Source organism: Erpetoichthys calabaricus, chromosome 1 (genome assembly GCF_900747795.2).
Source record: "Erpetoichthys calabaricus chromosome 1, fErpCal1.3, whole genome shotgun sequence".
NCBI classification, from domain to species: Eukaryota; Metazoa; Chordata; class Cladistia; order Polypteriformes; family Polypteridae; genus Erpetoichthys; species Erpetoichthys calabaricus.
The window spans coordinates 212864675-212882572 of NC_041394.2; the positions used below are offsets into that span (position 1 = coordinate 212864675).

General features: G+C 37.7%; 1 protein-coding gene across 4 annotated transcripts in view; it reads left to right on the forward strand.

The window, feature by feature from the left end:
• The window catches only part of tmem209 (transmembrane protein 209), an 81594-nt gene that overhangs the window by 25851 nt on the left and 37845 nt on the right, over positions 1-17898 (forward strand). For all 4 annotated transcript variants that reach the window (XR_007934273.1, XM_028811337.2, XM_051923776.1 and 1 more), the window contains 6 exons: positions 2703-2863; positions 3799-3857; positions 3963-4094; positions 10740-10981; positions 13010-13214; positions 13503-13678. Coding sequence is in view for 3 of the 4 variants with exons in the window: in XM_028811337.2 (XP_028667170.2) it covers positions 2703-2863; positions 3799-3857; positions 3963-4094; positions 10740-10981; positions 13010-13214; positions 13503-13678 (975 nt within the window). In the remaining variant the exon portion in view is untranslated. The remainder of the gene's footprint in view (positions 1-2702; positions 2864-3798; positions 3858-3962; positions 4095-10739; positions 10982-13009; positions 13215-13502; positions 13679-17898) is intronic.

The window sequence follows — 17898 nt, forward strand, 5'->3', positions numbered from 1 at the left end:
GTTTCATTTGTAAAAAATTTTTTTCTCTTTCCCACAGTTTTTACATTTTATTAGGCAGTCCTTTTCATAACTGACATAAGTGGATAGGTGAATTTATGCTGAATAAGATGATATAAACCATTTGATTATGATGTGAAGTGTCATTTTTTACAGGCAAAAATATGCCCAAACAACCTATTTTATGTTTGTGAAAGTTAAAACATCAATGTATATGCGCATATATATATATATATATATATATATATATATATATATATATATATATATATATATATATATATATATATAACTGAATAATTGATTAGTTTTATTTTTATTACCAGTTGAATTTAGACAAGGGTTTTAGTCTGTAATTTTACATCTTATATCCTACTAAATAGTAATCTTAAAGTTACACATGTATTTAAAAATGGCAATGTAAAAGAGTAACTCCAATACCTTTCGGGAATTTTTAAACCTGGCTTATCTTATACTCAGTGCTCCACTATTGTGTTGTTTAACTAGTCCTCAACTAAACTGGTTACATGCCACCCTAGTCCATCACTATCAATTTGGCTGAAGTATAATTTGTTCTGTTAGTACATGACCCACCTTTGGCAAAAGGTAGCCCAGTGTCTCAAAAACCTGTGTCCCAGGATTTGAGCTATGTGTTAAACCTTGTAAATTTCTCAAACTTACCTTTGCAGGGGATAGCCCTGGCAAAATTTCGTAGTAAGCCTCCTACAGTGTTTCATCCTTTGTCTGTAGCTCATAGCTTTTTAAATTGGCTCATACCTCAACAAAAGGGAATGTCACTTATTCTGCAAGATAATGACCACTGTGTTCACAAACACAGCAAAAAGGGGGTTACCTGCATATTAGAACAGCAAAATATAGAGTAATATGCAACTTTGTATTGATGGCAAATATTTGTGTATGTATCTGTTGTAGTCCTGAAATGTTACTGTTTCTTTGGCTGGAGTTTGTGGTCACCCACAGGGGCTTTTCAGTCCTGCCTACCACCTCCATAAGTGCTGTTCAACTCCACAAAGCCTAGGTTTCCATTTAGCACAACTGTCTTTGTATCTTCAGAGTACAGTTTCCTCTTATGCTAGTGTTGACCCTCATAAGGACATGATATTAATAGAATGTTTCAGACCTTAAAATCTGAAAGTGTCAAAAATGAAGTCCTTCTGTAAAAACAGTACTCATGTAATTACTTTGATTTAAATTATTTTTTATATTTGAACAGTCATGTAAATGACAATTAAATAAATCATACAGAGAAGGAATTTACCAAATAGTAAATTCTTCCGTTAAAATGAAACCTGCCATTTTAGCTTTTTGATCCCTTAACTTTTTATTTTTGGAGAAAGAGAGGGAAAAAATACACATTTTGCTGGCAGTTATTTTCACAATATCAGCTGTTTTCCGCTCTTAAAGTAAAAATTTGAAAACGCGAAGAAGCAAATAAATTGAAAAAATAAAAACATATCAGCGGGTTTTAGTTTTCCAGCAGTTTGCAGACTGGACACATTTTTCAAGCTTCCAAGAAACTTTACTTGTTGTTTAGTAGAGGTATGGTAAATTAGGCAATTGTACAAGGTTCTGTTTATATCCTTAAGTAATTTTTCCAAACCATCTGATTTTTGTCAACAACAATGCTGTGCCAAGGTATTTAAAGTGTAGAAAATATTTTTTTATTTTCAAAAAGAATTTTTCACGACTGTGAGAAGAGATGGATAAATTGTTGTTAATAAAGTGCAAATATCTAACAAGTAAACTAGTGTTTTTGATTTGTGATCCACATCCAGCATGGTCCATAAGGTGTTTCATGGTGGTTTTGGTTGTCATTAAGTTTTAAAGTTAGACTTTTGTACAGTATTATAGTATACAGAAAGTGCAAAGAAAGCCAGCAGCTGACTTTTTTTAGAGCATCTTCTTCTTTTTCTTTCGGCTGCTCCTGTTAGGGGTTTCATGTCCTCATTTTTAGAAACTAGGAAATTTGAACTTACACCCTTTTAACTTTTATTGTTCCTGAAAAGCCTCTAGTAATAATATCAAATTTGGGGTAGATTTGAAATATCATCCAAAAGAAAAGTCTTATGATCTTAGAATTTGTACATTTTATGTTTGTGTAGCCAAAATTGGATTCACTGGATTTTGTGATCTAAAACCGATCTCTTTTGATATTCTTTGGTTTTGCAATGTTAAATATCTTTTCAATAAAAGTACTGGATGAATTTGTACTCTGCACCTTTGCTCCATTAAAATCAGCATTTGTTTTTGCTGGTTTGTTGCAATGTCATGATTAACCTTTTTCTTATTTCTTTTTGTCAAGTAGAGTGATAATAAAATTTACAGATCATGCATGAAGAATACAAACGACTGAATTTCCTGACATTTTTTAAATTATTAAATTCATCTAAATATGGTAAAAACAATGTACATATTATGAAAGGTGATATAATACAGTGTCAATCGCTGTAAAACACAGTAGTTTTTAGGCACTTTCATGCAGATTTTATTTATTTTGGGATTGGGGGAGGGGGATGTAATGTGTGTGCTTGTTCCTGACAATTTTTTTGTTGTTGCATGAAAGCACTTTCCTTTGCTTCTTTCTAATTAATTGACAATGGGGAGAACCCAAATTAGTATTATTTCAAAAAATACTTTCATGATCTGAGATATTATGTTTCCTTTGTATTTATTTTTTAATGTAGGTTATAATTCTTCAGCCAGAAATGACACCTTCAAAAGATGGCCAAGGACCTAGTCTTATTGATCGCACTATAAAAATGAGGAAAGAGGAAAAGGCAAGAAAGGTGGTCTTTGCGTGGGCAGTCCTGAACTTCTCTCTGGCAGGCATGATTTATTCTGAAATGTAATTCTTTTTTTTTTTTTTTTGGCCTCATTATTGTTGTCATTAATAATCAGATTTACTTTTGAAGTGAATGCATATGCTTATTTTAAGTGTTGTCCATACCTATTGTGACTTTTTTATATTTTCTATAATATTATATATACATTAAATCCATCTGCGTAATATTGTTTAGGTCCACCTCACATGTCCTCAGAGCTGGCTTGCCTTCTTTCCTTAGTGCATCCTGCTGCCATCCCTTTTCCAGATAAATGACACACTTGCACCTCACCGTTCACATGATCTAAAACAAAATGTGGTTCCTCAGACCAGGCCACCACCTTCTGCTGCTTTGTGGTGTAGTTCTAATGCTCACATACCCATTGTAGGCAATTTCAGAAGCAAACAGGGACCAGTATAGGTGCTCTGACCAGTCTGTGGCTACACAGCATGCTGCAATGCCATTTGAGTTCTGACACTGTTCTCTCATGGCCAACATTAAGTTTTTTAGCATTTTGTGCTATAGTAACTCTTTTGTGCAATGGGGCCAGATGCACTAGCCTTCACTACCTGCACATGTCAATGAGCTTTGGGCACCAATGACCCTGTCGCAAGTTCACTGGTTTTCCTGTAATCTGTAATAACCACTGCATACCAGGAACATGACCTTTTGTTTTGGAGATGCTCTGATCCAGTCATCTAGCTATCACAGTTTGGCCTAACACATTGTATTCAAAAACTGACTGTTTACTTGCTGCCTAATGTATCCCGCCCCATGACAGGTGCCATTGTAATAACATAATCAATGTCATTCACTTAACCTGTCAGTGGCTTTATTGTTTTGGCTAATCTGTGTGTGTGTGTGTATTATATAATATACATTTATTTTTTTAATGGTGTAATATCCTTTGTGAATGCATATTTATTTAATGTCTGTTTACATAATCTTTTTTTGTCAGGACTGGAAAACTCTTGAGCAAGTACTGTAATATTAATTACTGGCCTCTCTGGTACATTGGTAAGTTGTCCACAATACATCACAATATATTTGTTTTATTTATTTATTTATTTCATAAATTTGTATTATCTTTTTTTTTTTCTTTTTTTTTTCTTTTTAAAACAGAGCTCATTCTTGGATTACTGTTCCTCCTAAATGCTGTATTTGATTTCTGGAGGTACTTCAAGTATACATTTGCTCCTTCCAGTGTTGTTGTCAGTTCTGAACAACATAAACTTTTGGGCCTTAAGAATTCTGGTTAGTTTCATTCCAGTGTTTTGGTTTAATGCCTGCTTTTGTTTTTAGTGTTAAACATTAATAAAATATATAGAATTACTACTTAAAACAAGGTTTGAGTGGGAGGTATTACCGTATCAAAAATAAAGAACAATGCAAAGATGTCCAGTACTTTTCATTTTACATTTAAATATTGTCTTGTAGAGAGCCAGTGTAACTCGTTGATAAGGAATACTGTGTATTAACAAACCAATTTATACTTTAATGTGTCTTGATTTGAAGTATTCAATTAGTTATTCACTAGATCTTCCTCCCGCTTTTTGCCTCCTATAATACTTTACCTGCAAAAGAAGTTGAAGAATTGGCTAGCTGATCTTTTTCTGGTACATAAAGTAACTCCTATCTTCAGCCATATTTGTTTGTGACATCCTTTTGTTTGTGTGTAAATATTTGAAATGCACATGCTTTTTCAGATTTTGGCTTCGTGGGAACCTGTATTAGGTTGATTTCTTCTATAAAGATGGGGAATAGAATGTGGCATTCACTAAAGGCTGTAGATGTGCTTTATGTAAGGTGACAGTGCCATGTTTAGACCAATAGCTGCCTACTACTGCTTTGTGATGCTAAAGTGAGACAGTTTAATAATTCTGTCTTTGGTCAACCTGGGTAATTCCATGTCAAATCATCACACCTTTTGCACCTCATCATCACAAATTTTAATGAAACTTGGCATGTTGATTGGGTCTTATGAGTAACCCATGGAACTGAAACCGCACATGTCTTGGATCAATATTAAGGGAGATTTAAGCTAACAAAGTTTGAACTTGTAGCCAGTCAAAGTCATAACCCCAAATATCTAAGTACAGTCATATGAAAAAATTCCGGAACCCCTCTTAATTCTTTGGATTTTTGTTTATCATTGGCTGAGCTTTCAAAGTAGCAACTTCCTTTTAATATATGACATGCCTCATGGAAACCTTAGTATTTCAGCAGTGACATTCAGTTTATTGGATTAAAAGAAAATATGCAATATGTATCATAACAAAATTAGGTGCATAAATGTGGGCACCCCAACAGAGATGATATATCAATACTTAGTTGAGCCTCCTTTTGCAAATATAACGGCCTCTAGATGCCTCCTATAGCCTTTGATGAGTGTCTGGATTCTGGATGGAGGTATTTTTGACCTTTCTTACATACAAAATCTCTCCAGTTAAATTTGATGGCTGCTGAGTATGGACAGCCTGCTTCAAATCATCCCATAGATTTTTGATGATATTCAAGTCAGGGGACTATGACGACCATTCCAGAACATTGTACTTCTCCCTCTGCATGAATGCCTTTGTAGATTTCGAACTGTGTTTTGGGTCATTGTCTTGTTGGAATATCCAACCCCTGCATAACTTCAACTTTGTGACTGATGCTTGAACATCATCCTGAAGAATTTGTTGCTATTGGGTTGAATTTATCCGACCCTCGGCTTTAACAAGGGCCCCAGTCCCTGAACTAGCCACACCGCCCCACTGCATGATGGAACCTCCACCAAATTTGACAGTAGGTATTGGATGTTTTTCTTGGAATGCGGTGTTCTTCCGCCATGCAAAGCGCTTTTTGTTATGACCAAATCAATTTTTGTCTCATCAGTCCAAAGCACTTTGTTCCAAAATGAATCTGGCTTGTCTAAATGAGCATTTGCATACAACAAGCGACTCTGTTTGTGGCCTGAGTGCAGAAAGGGCTTCTTTCTCATCCCCCTGCCATACAGATGTTCTTTGTGCAAATTGCACTGAATTGTAGAATGATGTACAGATACACGTTCTGCAGCAAGATGTTCTTATAGGTCTTTGGAGGTGATCTGTGGGTTGTCTGTCCTCACAATCCTGTGCATATGCCGCTCCTGTATTTTTCTTGGCCTGCCAGACCTATGTTTAACAGCAACTGTGCCCGTGGCCTTCCATTTCCTGATTACATTCCTTACAGTTGAAACTGACAGTTTAAACCTCTGAGAGAGCTTTTTGTAGCCTTCCCCTAAACCATGATACTGAACAAACTTAGTTTTCAGATCTTTTGAGAGTTGCTTTGAGGATCCCATGCTGTCATTCTTCAGAGGAGAGTTAAAGGGAAGCTCAACTTGCAATTGACCACCTTAAATACCTTTTCTCATGATTGGACACACCTGTCTATGAAGTTCAAGGCTTAAGAAGCGAATCCAACCAATTTGGTGTTGCAAGTAATCAGTATTGAGCAGTTACATGCATTCAAATCAGCAAAATTACAAGGGTACGCAAATTTTTGCACAGCCAGTTTTTCACATTTGATTTAATTTCATACAACTAAATACTGCTTTACTAAAAAATCTTTGTTCAGAAAACACCCCAATACTCAGATGTTCCTAGGAAATGAAAGACATACCACTGTTATCTTTTTTTGTTGAAAGTAGAGTAAATTATTATGCAGACTGAGAGTGGTTCCCAAACTTTTTCATATGACTGTATAAGTTGCACAGAAATGGTTCTTTTCCAGATCTGTGTTTTGTGTATATATAATACTGTTCCCAAAATTAAAAATGACCATATTCTGAGTGATTATAATATTAAAAATTGAAGAGCAAAAAACTATTTTAAAATTGGTCAATTTATTTTTTTTAACCTAAAGCTAGCTTATAATGTCATGAACATGTCCCGAAAATTTGATCTTTGGTTTTTGAGTCATTGTTGAGCTATCATTACTTATAGGTGGCATCACGTGGTTTCATATCACTAATGGGCCTTTTTCTCAACAGCTGTATTGACATGAAATAGTATGACAAGCACAGGCGTAAGTAATGATATTAATCAAGATTCCAATTGTTCTACATTGAAAATTAACAGAAGCTTCTTTAATGTCATTAGTGACACCTGTGCTTGCTCTGTACTATTTCTTGTCAAAATGGCTGCTGTGAAAAGGGCCCATTCCAGTGTGGCTAATAAGTGCCAATGCCATACCCTGGATTAATCAGAGGATAGTGACGTTTGCAAATTGGTCTGGTGTAACCAATCGATAGCAGATGCTGTTGATTACCTGGTGGGGATAAAAACATTCTTTGTTGCAACAGCATACATTTTCACAGTGGCTTCAGTAGAGAAGTTGTTTAGAGTCAATCAGAAATCTTGTTGTGACCCTTTCAAATGTCATCAGAAGAAAATAACCCATACTTTAAGCGATGTGCCTGAGTCTTAATTTAAGGTCAGGTCACCGCATCTGCAGAAATTGCTGTGTGAGACTATCAAAACTCCTACCCAAGAACGAACAGATCTGTCAGTCTGACTTTTCCAGTAGTGACTCCGCAGACCCTGCCGATCCTGAATCTTTGGCAGGTCCCTCAGCATCTGGAGATGAAGGTGTATACAGTGCATCCGGAAAGTATTCACAGCGCATCACTTTTCCACATTTTGTTATGTTACAGCCTTATTCAAAAATGGATTAAATTCATTTTTTTCCTCTGAATTCTACACACAACACCCTATAATGACAACGTGAAAAAAGTTTACTTGAGGTTTTTGCAAATTTATTAAAAATAAAAAAACTGAGAAATCACATGTACATAAGTATTCACGGCCTTTGCCTTGAAGCTCGAAATTGAGTTCAGGTGCATCCTGTTTCCCCTGATCATCCTTGAGATGTTTCTGCAGCTTCATTGGAGTCCACCTGTGGTAAATTCAGTTGACTGGATATGATTTGGAAAGGCACACACCTGTCTATATAAGGTCCCACAGTTGACAGTTCATGTCAGAGCACAAACCAAGCATGAAGTGAAAGGAATTGTCTGTAGACCTCCGAGACAGGATTGTCTCGAGGCACATATCTGGGGAAGGTTACAGAAAAATTTCTGCTGCTTTGAAAGTCTTTGCTTTATCTGGTCTGATGAGACAAAGATTGAACTCTTTGGTATGAATGCCAGGCGTCACATTTGGAGGAAACCTGGCACCATCCCTACAGTGAAGCATGGTGGTGGCAGCATCATGCTGTGGGGATATTTTTCAGCGGCAGGAACTGGGAGACTAGTCAGGATAAAGGGAAAGGTGACTGCAGCAATGTACAGACACATCCTGGATGAAAACCTGCTCCAGAGCGCTCTTGACCTTAGACTGGGGCGACGGTTCATCTTTCAGCAGGACAACAACCCTAAGCACACAGCCAAGATATCAAAGGAGTGGCTTCAGGACAACTCTGTGAATGTCCTTGAGTGGCCCAGCCAGAGCCCAGACTTGAATCCGATTGAACATCTCTGGAGAGATCTTAAAATGGCTGTGCACCGACGCTTCCCATCCAACCTGATGGAGCTTGAGAGGTGCTGCAGAGGAATAGGCGAAACTGGCCAAGGGTAGGTGTGCCAAGTTTGTGGCATCATATTCAAAAAGACTTGAGGCTGTAATTGCTGCCAAAGGTGCATCGACAAAGTATTGAGCAAAGGCTGTGAATACTTATGTACAATGTGATTTCTCAGTTTTTTTATTTTTAATAAATTTGCAAAAACCTCAAGTAAACTTTTTTCATGTTGTCATTATGGGGTGTTGTGTGCAGAATTCTGAGGAAAAAAATGAATTTAATCCATTTTGGAATAAGGCTGTAACATAACAAAAGGTGAAAAAAGTGATGCGCTGTGAATACTTTCTGGATGCACTGTAGCTAGGATGTGTCGAAAAAACTATTGCCCACCACTGGAGAGCAGAGTCTGAACTTTTTACATCCTTGTGGACCACCTACATCGTACTCATTCCCATACTGTTCTGATACACTTGTCATGGATCATCAGGATGTGCTTTTAGTAATTGAATCAGTAATGGCAACAGGCTGGACAGACACAATTGCTGCATCAAAGGCTCTGATGGAGAATAAATTTAGAGTGTAGCCATTGTTTGTTCTTATATTCCCACCTTACCATTTAAACAGTACAGCTTCTATGTAACTTATTCATGATTCCACTAAAGCTTAATTTCTTTGCTCACTCTAGTGATCTAAGAGCCCATCTAGTTTCAGTTTAGTCTGTGTTTGTTTTTCTGGTTTGTGAGTAAAGGCTTGATCTGTATTTTCTGAAAACATACAATGAAAAAGTGCGTGATCTCGGATATGATTTACTTAATTCCATGCCCTTTTTAGTAGGCCAAGTGTGAACTGAAGAGAAAAACTATTCTGATTTTACCATTAATTCTATTTTGTTTTAGTTACTCTGGCATTATTGTCTTTTTTTTTTTTTTTTTTTTTTATAAAATATTCATTTTTCAATTCAAAATATTTCAATTAAAATTTTATTTTCATGCTAGTTCTGGCTTTAGTCTTAGTTTTCATCCATCCATCCATTTTCCAACCCGCTGAATCCGAACACAGGGTCACGGGGGTTTGCTGGAGCCAATCCCAGCCAACACAGGGCACAAGGCAGGGAACCAATCCCGGGCAGGGTGCCAACCCACCGCAGGACACACACAAACACACCCACACACCAAGCACACACAAGGGCCAATTTAGAATCGCCAATCCACCTAACCTGCATGTCTTTGGACTGTGGGAGGAAACCGGAGCGCCCGGAGGAAACCCACGCAGACACGGGGAGAACATGCAAACTCCACACAGGGAGGACCCGGGAATCGAACCCAGGTCCCCAGGTGTCCCAACTGCGAGGCAGCAGCGCTACCCACTGCGCCACCGTGCCGCCCCCTTAGTTTTCATGAACCCTAATAACCCAGTACCATTCACTGATCACTAACTGCTGTTCAACAGCATTGTAAAGAATTGTGGTTTTGATGTACACTTCAGATAAGTAATGATATCGCAGCAACAACTCAAAAATCAAAGATGACATCATAACATGACATAAGCTAGCTTTATATATATTAAAAAAAAAAAACTGACCAATTTTAAAATCTAGGTTTTCTTGCTATTCAATTTTTAATATTATTACTCATCGTAATTTTTAATTTTGGGGATAGTATTTACGCAAAATATAGCTCTGGAAAAGAGCTTTAAAACAGTATGGGAACCATTTCTTTGCAACTTACATTTAGGGAGGTCTAGCCAGTCAAAAGTCATACACCCAACCCCCGAAATAAGTTCAAACTTTGTTAGCTTAAAGCTCACTTATGATCCAAGACATGTGCAGTTTCATTTCTGGAGGTTACTCATATGATAAAGCATGCCAAGTTTCTTTTAAAACCTGTGATAAGGTCCAAAAGTGTGATGATTTGATGTGGATTTACATGATGTCATGGGAACTTGTTATGGCCTCAGAAAGAGAACCAGGAAACACACCAATGCTATTTTAGCATTTACTGCCCTTCTGCTCATTGTATGTGAAGATGAGACTTTTCAAATACTTTAATGGACTTAACAGAAAAGGGGTGTTGAAGTTTAAAAGGGAGGAGGGTACAATGAAAGCACATGCTTAATGCATGGCTTTTACTGAACTTAATGACAATGAACACTATTTTGCAGTGCAAAGAAATTAGTTCCATTTACTACATAGCAGGCTGTCTTCCAGTGCTTTGAGGACAGGTCTGACCTTCAATGACAATACATGCAGCTAATTTTTTGTGAGGATGGAGGTAGGGAATGGGGAAGGGAATTCCGCATTAATGGCAAGTATATTGCAATCGGTTGCCACAATCTTTTTTTCTTTCCCCTTCATTTTAGGTATCCAAGCATCCCATCCTTTAAAGCAAGAAAAAGCAGAAATACCTGTGCCTTCACAGACCTCTCCTGTTCAAGGTCAAAGTGTCTTGACTTATAGCCCCTCACGTCCAGCAAGCACAAGCCCTAAGTTCTCACCAGGCTGCATAACAGGATATAGTCCTTCATTACAAACACCTTCACCTGCTGGCAGTGGCTCCTTCAGTCCTTCAGTTGGATATGCAGCTAGCACCAGTTTTAGCAAGGTATTTTGCCACATTAATATATAATTCAGTCATTTTAAAATTTGCTTAAAACTGTTTTTCCTGTTAACTTCCAATTTTTATTTATAATTACCTTGTAATATGTGCAAACTCAACATAACTTAGATGGCTTTTTTGAGATAACTACAAAATTATGTTTTAAAAGACTTTTTTTTTTTTTTTTTTTACATCCAGGTGTATGTTAACATTGTAACAAATCTCTTGTTTTGGGGGTTTTCAGTTTCTAAAATCAGTTTACAGTTGAGTCCATAAATATTTGGACAGAGACAACTTTTCTCTAATTTTGGTTCTGTACATTGCCACAATGAATTTTAAATGAAACAACTCCGATGTAGTTGATGTGCAGACTTTCAGCTTTAATTCAGTGGGGTGAACAAAACGATTGCATAAAAATGTGAGGCAACTAAAGCATTTTTTTAACACAATCTCTTCATTTCAGGGGCTCAAAAGTAATTGGACAATTGACTCATTTCTATTTCATGGGCAGGTGTGGGCAAGTCTGTCGTTATGTCATTATCAATTAAGCAGATAAAAGGCCTGGCGTTGATTTGAGGTGTGTTGCTTGCATGTGGAAGATTTTGCTGTGAACAGACAACATGCGGTCAAAGGAGCGCTCCATGCAGGTGAAAGAAGCCATCCTTAAGCTGCGAAAACAGAAAAAAACCCATCCAAGAAATTGCTACAATATTACGAGTGGCAAAATCTACAGTTTGGTTCCGCATGAGAAAGAAAGCAAGCACTGGTGAACTCCGCAACGCAAAAAGACCTGGATGTCCACAGAAGACAACAGTGGTGGATGATCGCAGAATCATTTCCATGGTGAAGAGAAACCCCTTAACAGCAGCCAACCAAGTGAACAACACTCTCCAGGGGGTAGGCGTATCGATATCCAAGTCTACCATAAAGAGAATACTGCATGAAAGTAAATACAGAGGGTGCACTGCAAGGTGCAAGCCACTCATAAGCCTCAAGAATAGAAAGGCTAGATTGGACTTTGCTAAAGAACATCTAAAAAAAAGCCAGCAGAGTTTCTGGAAAAACATTCTTTGGACAGATGAAAGCAAGATCAACCTCTACCAGAGTGATGGCAAGAAAAAAGTATGGAGAAGGCGTGGAACAGCTCATTATCCAAAGCATACCACATCATCTGTAAAACACGGTGGAGGCAGTGTGATGGCTTCGGCGTGCATGGCTGCAAGTGGCACTGGGTCACTAGTGTTTGTTGATGATGTGACGCAGGACAGAAGCAGCCAAATGAATTCTGTGGTGTTCAGAGACAAACTGCTCAAATCCAGCTAAATGCAGTCAAATTGATTGGGTGGCGTTTCATGATACAGATGGACAATGACCCAAAACATACAGCCAAAGCAACCCAGGAGTTTATTAATGCAAAGAAGTGGAAAATTCTTGAATGGCCAAGTCAGTCACGTGATCTTAACCCAATTGAGCATGCATTTCACTTGTTGAAGACTAAACTTTGGACAGAATGGTCCACAAACAAACAGCAACTGAAAGCCGCTACAGTAAAGGCCTGGCAGAGCATTAAAAAGGAGGAAACCCAGCATCTGGTGATGTCCATGAGTTCAAGACTTCAGGCTGTCATTGCCAGCAAAGGTTTTTCAACCAAGTATTAGAAATGAACATTTTATTTCCAGTTATTTAATTTGTCCAATTACTTTTAAGCCCCTGAAATGAAGGGATTGTGTTTAAAAAAAAAAATGCTTTAGTTGCCTCACATTGTTATGCAATCGTTTTGTTCACCCCACTGAATTAAAGCTGAAAGTCTACACTTCAACTGCATCTGAGTTATTTTATTTAAAATTAATTGTGGTATACAGAACCAAAATTAGAGAAAGTTGTCTCTGTCCAAATATTTATGGACCTAACTGTATATGCTGCTAAGCTGTGTATTGGGGTATACAAAGTTTTAACCTTATTTGTAAAGAATTCAGACTCTTTCTGGCAAATCCTGTCTAGGTTATTATAAATAAATTGTCCTCTGTTCATCAGGTTTCAGGCTATAGTCCAACATCAGGGTCACCTCCCTATGCTAATAGCATCAGTCCTGCTGAAGGTCCAAGTCTGAGGGCTCGGTACCGCACTTCACCTTCTGTATTTAATTCTCCTGGGGGCAAAGAGGACTACATGACAGATTCCAGGTCTTTGGAGATGTTTCTTAACTCTGAAGAAGAAAAAAGACATCGAAGCCACCTTGGTTAGATCTGTTAATCTGGCTTGTTAGATGCTTTAGGAGAATAACATTTAAGATTGTGCCCTTTTTCAGTTTAATGTTTAAATCTTTTTTCAGTTTTCTCTGTTGCAGTGTACACGATATTGTATTTTAATGATTCACTGAATTTGCTTAATGAACTTTTCATATGCATAATAGTAAAAACATAGCCGAAATATGCATGGTACAGTATATATTTTAAAGTCTTAACATTTTATAAATTTAAAAAAAAAAAATAGTATTATTACTGAAAAAATTAATGCATTTTTACAGGTAGCCCTGAATCAGTTTCTCCTTCTAACAGTCCTACATTCTGGAATTACAACCGCTCAGTTGGAGATTACACTCAGACGTTGAGGAAATTTCAGTATCAGCTAGCTAGTAGGTCCCCGGCCCCATCTGCACACAAAGATGAAACTGATCTTGGGTCTAAACAGGCTGCTGAAGAGGTACGTGGTAAACAGTGAATAATCTCTTGAATATTACCAGTTCAGTAAAATGAAAATACAAAACAGACCAAACTTAAAAAAAACAAAGGAAAGCAGATCTACATAAAATTTATAAAAAAAAATTGGATATTGTGATAGAAATGAAGGTGACACTTCAATGCAAATACTCACTGTTATCTGTATCGAAGTCATGTATGGATCAAATGTTACCATTACTGTTTTACTTGTTTCTTAGTTTGATATCTCTTTGCCTCATGTTCCTGCAGGATAGCTAAACACTAAAGAGAGATAAATTCCCTTTTTTATGGTAAAAGTGAACGTTCACTTTGCTTTTATAGTTTAGATGTGGTAATGCTTGCAAACATGCTTACTTTAAGCAATACAGTTTTTTCAAAACATAAAAACAATAGAAGATGGATATATGTAGGTTTATACAGACAACCAATAAACCCAAATCTATGTTGGCTTAATTTTATCTCCCACTTTTTTTCCAATAAACAATGTCAGAAATTTGCTTCTTTCTTTTTGTCTAAAGAATTGTCAAAGTAAACATTCACTCATAGCTTTTAAATGTTTTTGTAGGTCATCTGTTTTTTTTACCTAGTTAAATGGATATATATATTTCTCTAGTTGTGTAAGTTCTTCAATGCCTGCATTTGCTACAGTAGTATTGCTTTCATTTACAGCTCAGTAACACTTTCCTTCCCCAGACACCTCCTATGTTACAGTAAAAATAATAAAAATAACCTAACTAACTAAACTTGCTTTACCATTTGCATGTCTGTCTGTCTCAGCTTTTCATATCCTGTGGTGGAAGGCTATTTACTGCAGTTAGTCTTTTGAGATTTCACAAGGTGATCTTTTGTGGCATAAAATATGTCTGCTGAGAGTTGGTCATCTCTTCAGCAAGGCAAATGTTTTGCACATCACTATGTTCAATGTTGAACCCAAACCACTTTCAGTACTGGCTGTGTTCCACAGTTAAAGCATGGCAGTGGATTTTCCTTTGGATTGCCCTAGCATTTTGTTGTGAGCCACACCTTAGGAAATATGACGTCAAGCTATGAAGCAGAAACTGACCCCCAGACTATTGTACAGAGAGAACAGGGAAGCTAGTGCTGGCACTATTTTCTAAAAGGAGTGAGGTGAAAATTTTGCTATTGGCTTCTTGCTTGCTCATAAACTGAACATTTTGGTGCAAGTTTTTGTTCAATTTATGGTAATTTTTGGTAATCTTTAAAGATTAAAAGACGGATATCTCTGTGTGTACCAGCACATATGTCATTTGACTCTGATACTACAGTAATCCCTCGCTATATCGCGCTTCGCCTTTCGCGGCTTCACTCCATCGCGGATTTTATATGTAAGCATATTTAAATATATATCGCGGATTTTTCGCTGCTTCGCGAGTTTCTGCAGACAATGGGTCTTTTAATTTCTGGTACATGCTTCCTCAGTTGGTTTGCCCAGTTGATTTCATACAAGGGACGCTATTGGCAGATGGCTGAGAAGCTAGATTGCTTACTTTTAATAATAATAATAATAATTCATTACATTTATATAGCGCTTTTCTCAGTACTCAAAGCGCTATCCACACAGGGAGGAACCGGGAAGCGAACCCACAATCTTCCACAGTCTCCTTACTGCAAAGCAGCAGCACTACCAGTGCGCCTTCTGTGAGGCTTTTCTCTTTCTCTTGCGCTGACTTTCTCTGATCCTGACGTAGGGGGATTGAGCAGGGGGGCTGTTCGCACACCTAGACGATACGGACGCTCATCTAAAAATGCTGAAGATTATCTTCACGTTGCTATCTTTTGTGCAGCTGCTTCCTGAAACGACATGCTGCACGGTGCTTCGCATACTTAAAAGCTTGAAGGGCACGTATTGATTTTTGATTGAAAAACAAACTCTCTCTCTCTTTTTGTCTGCTCCTGATGGAGGGGGTGTGAGCTGCCGCCTTCAACAGCTTTGTGCCGCGGTGCTTCGCATACTTAAAAGAAAAACAGCCCTATTGATTTGTTTGCTTTTGTCTCTCTCTCTCTCACTCTCTCTGACATGCTCTGCTCCTGACACGCACTCCTTTGAAGAGGAAGATATGTTTGCATTCTTTTAATTGTGAGACGGAACTGTCATCTCTGTCTTGTCATGGAGCACAGTTTAAACTTTTGAAAAAGAGACAAATGTTTGTTTGCAGTGTTTGAATAACGTTCCTGTCTCTCTACAACCTCCTGTGTTTCTGCGCAAATCTGTGACCCAAGCATGACAATATAAAAACCATATAAACACATGGTTTCTACTTCGCGGATTTTCTTATTTCGCGGGTGGCTCTGGAACGCAACCCCCGCGATGGAGGAGGGATTACTGTACTCTTGGGTGTGTTAGGAAGGGTCCCCAGTTAGAGAGGTGTCATAAATTAAATAGTTAAATTGATATAACAAGTAGAAGGCCAAAATGCTAATATTTGCATTGAATGAGGGTCAGAGTTACAGGAATGCATTTAAGGTGAAAGTGAGTGGTCTCTGTCATTCTGTCTACACACCATAGGCTGTGTCAGATTTGCACCTTGAGATGACTTGTAACAGATTTTATGTGGAATCTACAACAAATTTATGGACTGATTACTAATATCATATGACTTATTGGTCCCTGGAGATATCACCACAAGTGAATTGCAGTGTGTGATTTATTACAAGGTTGTTTCAGACTTTTCACATTGCATTGAACAATTTCTAAAATCGCCCTGCTTGAGCTACTCATTGCATGCCATGAAATTAAAGAATGCTGGAATATTAACAAGAACAACATAAAACATTCACCTTCTGTATACTTTCCTTGTAAATTCAAACAATTTGATTTAACAATTAGCTTCTAGGTTGGGTTCTACAATCCCCTTATCTCCAGAAGTCAGATTATTATGCAGTACTTGGTTTGTGATTTTTGAATTCTGGGGAGCCTGCCCTTTAATTTCACTGGCAGGTGAAATGCCGCCCTTGTTGAAACACTTCATGGTTTTGTTCTTGTAATACTCACCTTGAATATTATCAATATTTGTAACCTTATAGTTCCTGTGTAATTCATATGTAATTAAGGGCAGCATAATGTACCAGTATGGTGCTCTGCTGCCAGGATCCAGCTTCCTAGGTGCATTTCTCTGTCTAGTGTTTTCTCCCACATCACCAAGGATCTGTTTGTCAGGTATATTTTTTTTCTTCATGCTTAACTGGCTGTGTGCGAGTGGGTCCTGCAAAGGACTGGTACCTTTTCTAGGGATGTTTCATGTTCTGTGTATATATACACAGTGGTGTGAAAAACTATTTGCCCCCTTCCTGATTTCTTATTCTTTTGCATGTTTGTCACACAAAATGTTTCTGATCATCAAACACATTTAACCATTAGTCAAATATAACACAAGTAAACACAAAATGCAGTTTGTAAATGGTGGTTTTTATTATTTAGGGAGAAAAAAAAATCCAAACCTACATGGCCCTGTGTGAAAAAATAATTGCCCCCTGAACCTAATAACTGGTTGGGCCACCCTTAGCAGCAATAACTGCAATCAAGCGTTTGCGATAACATGCAATGAGTCTATTACAGCGCTCTGGAGGAATTTTGGCCCACTCATCTTTGCAAAATTGTTGTAATTCAGCTTTATTTGAGGGTTTTCTAGCATGAACCGCCTTTTTAAGGTCATGCCATAGCATCTCAATTGGATTCAGGTCAGGACTTTGACTAGGCCACTCCAAAGTCTTCATTTTGTTTTTCTTCAGCCATTCAGAGGTGGATTTGCTGGTGTGTTTTGGGTCATTGTCCTGTTGCAGCACCCAAGATCGCTTCAGCTTGAGTTGACCAACAGATGGCCAGACATTATCCTTCAGGATTTTTTGGTAGACAGTAGAATTCATGGTTCCATCTATCACAGCAAGCCTTCCAGGTCCTGAAGCAGCAAAACAACCCCAGACCATCACACTACCACCACCATATTTTACTGTTGGTATGATGTTCTTTTTCTGAAATGCTGTGTTCCTTTTACGCCAGATGTAACGGGACATTTGCCTTCCAAAAAGTTCAACTTTTGTCTCATCAGTCCACAAGGTATTTTCCCAAAAGTCTTGGCAATCATTGAGATGTTTCTTAGCAAAATTGAGACGAGCCCTAATGTTCTTTTTGCTTAACAGTGGTTTGCGTCTTGGAAATCTGCCATGCAGGCGTTTTGCCCAGTC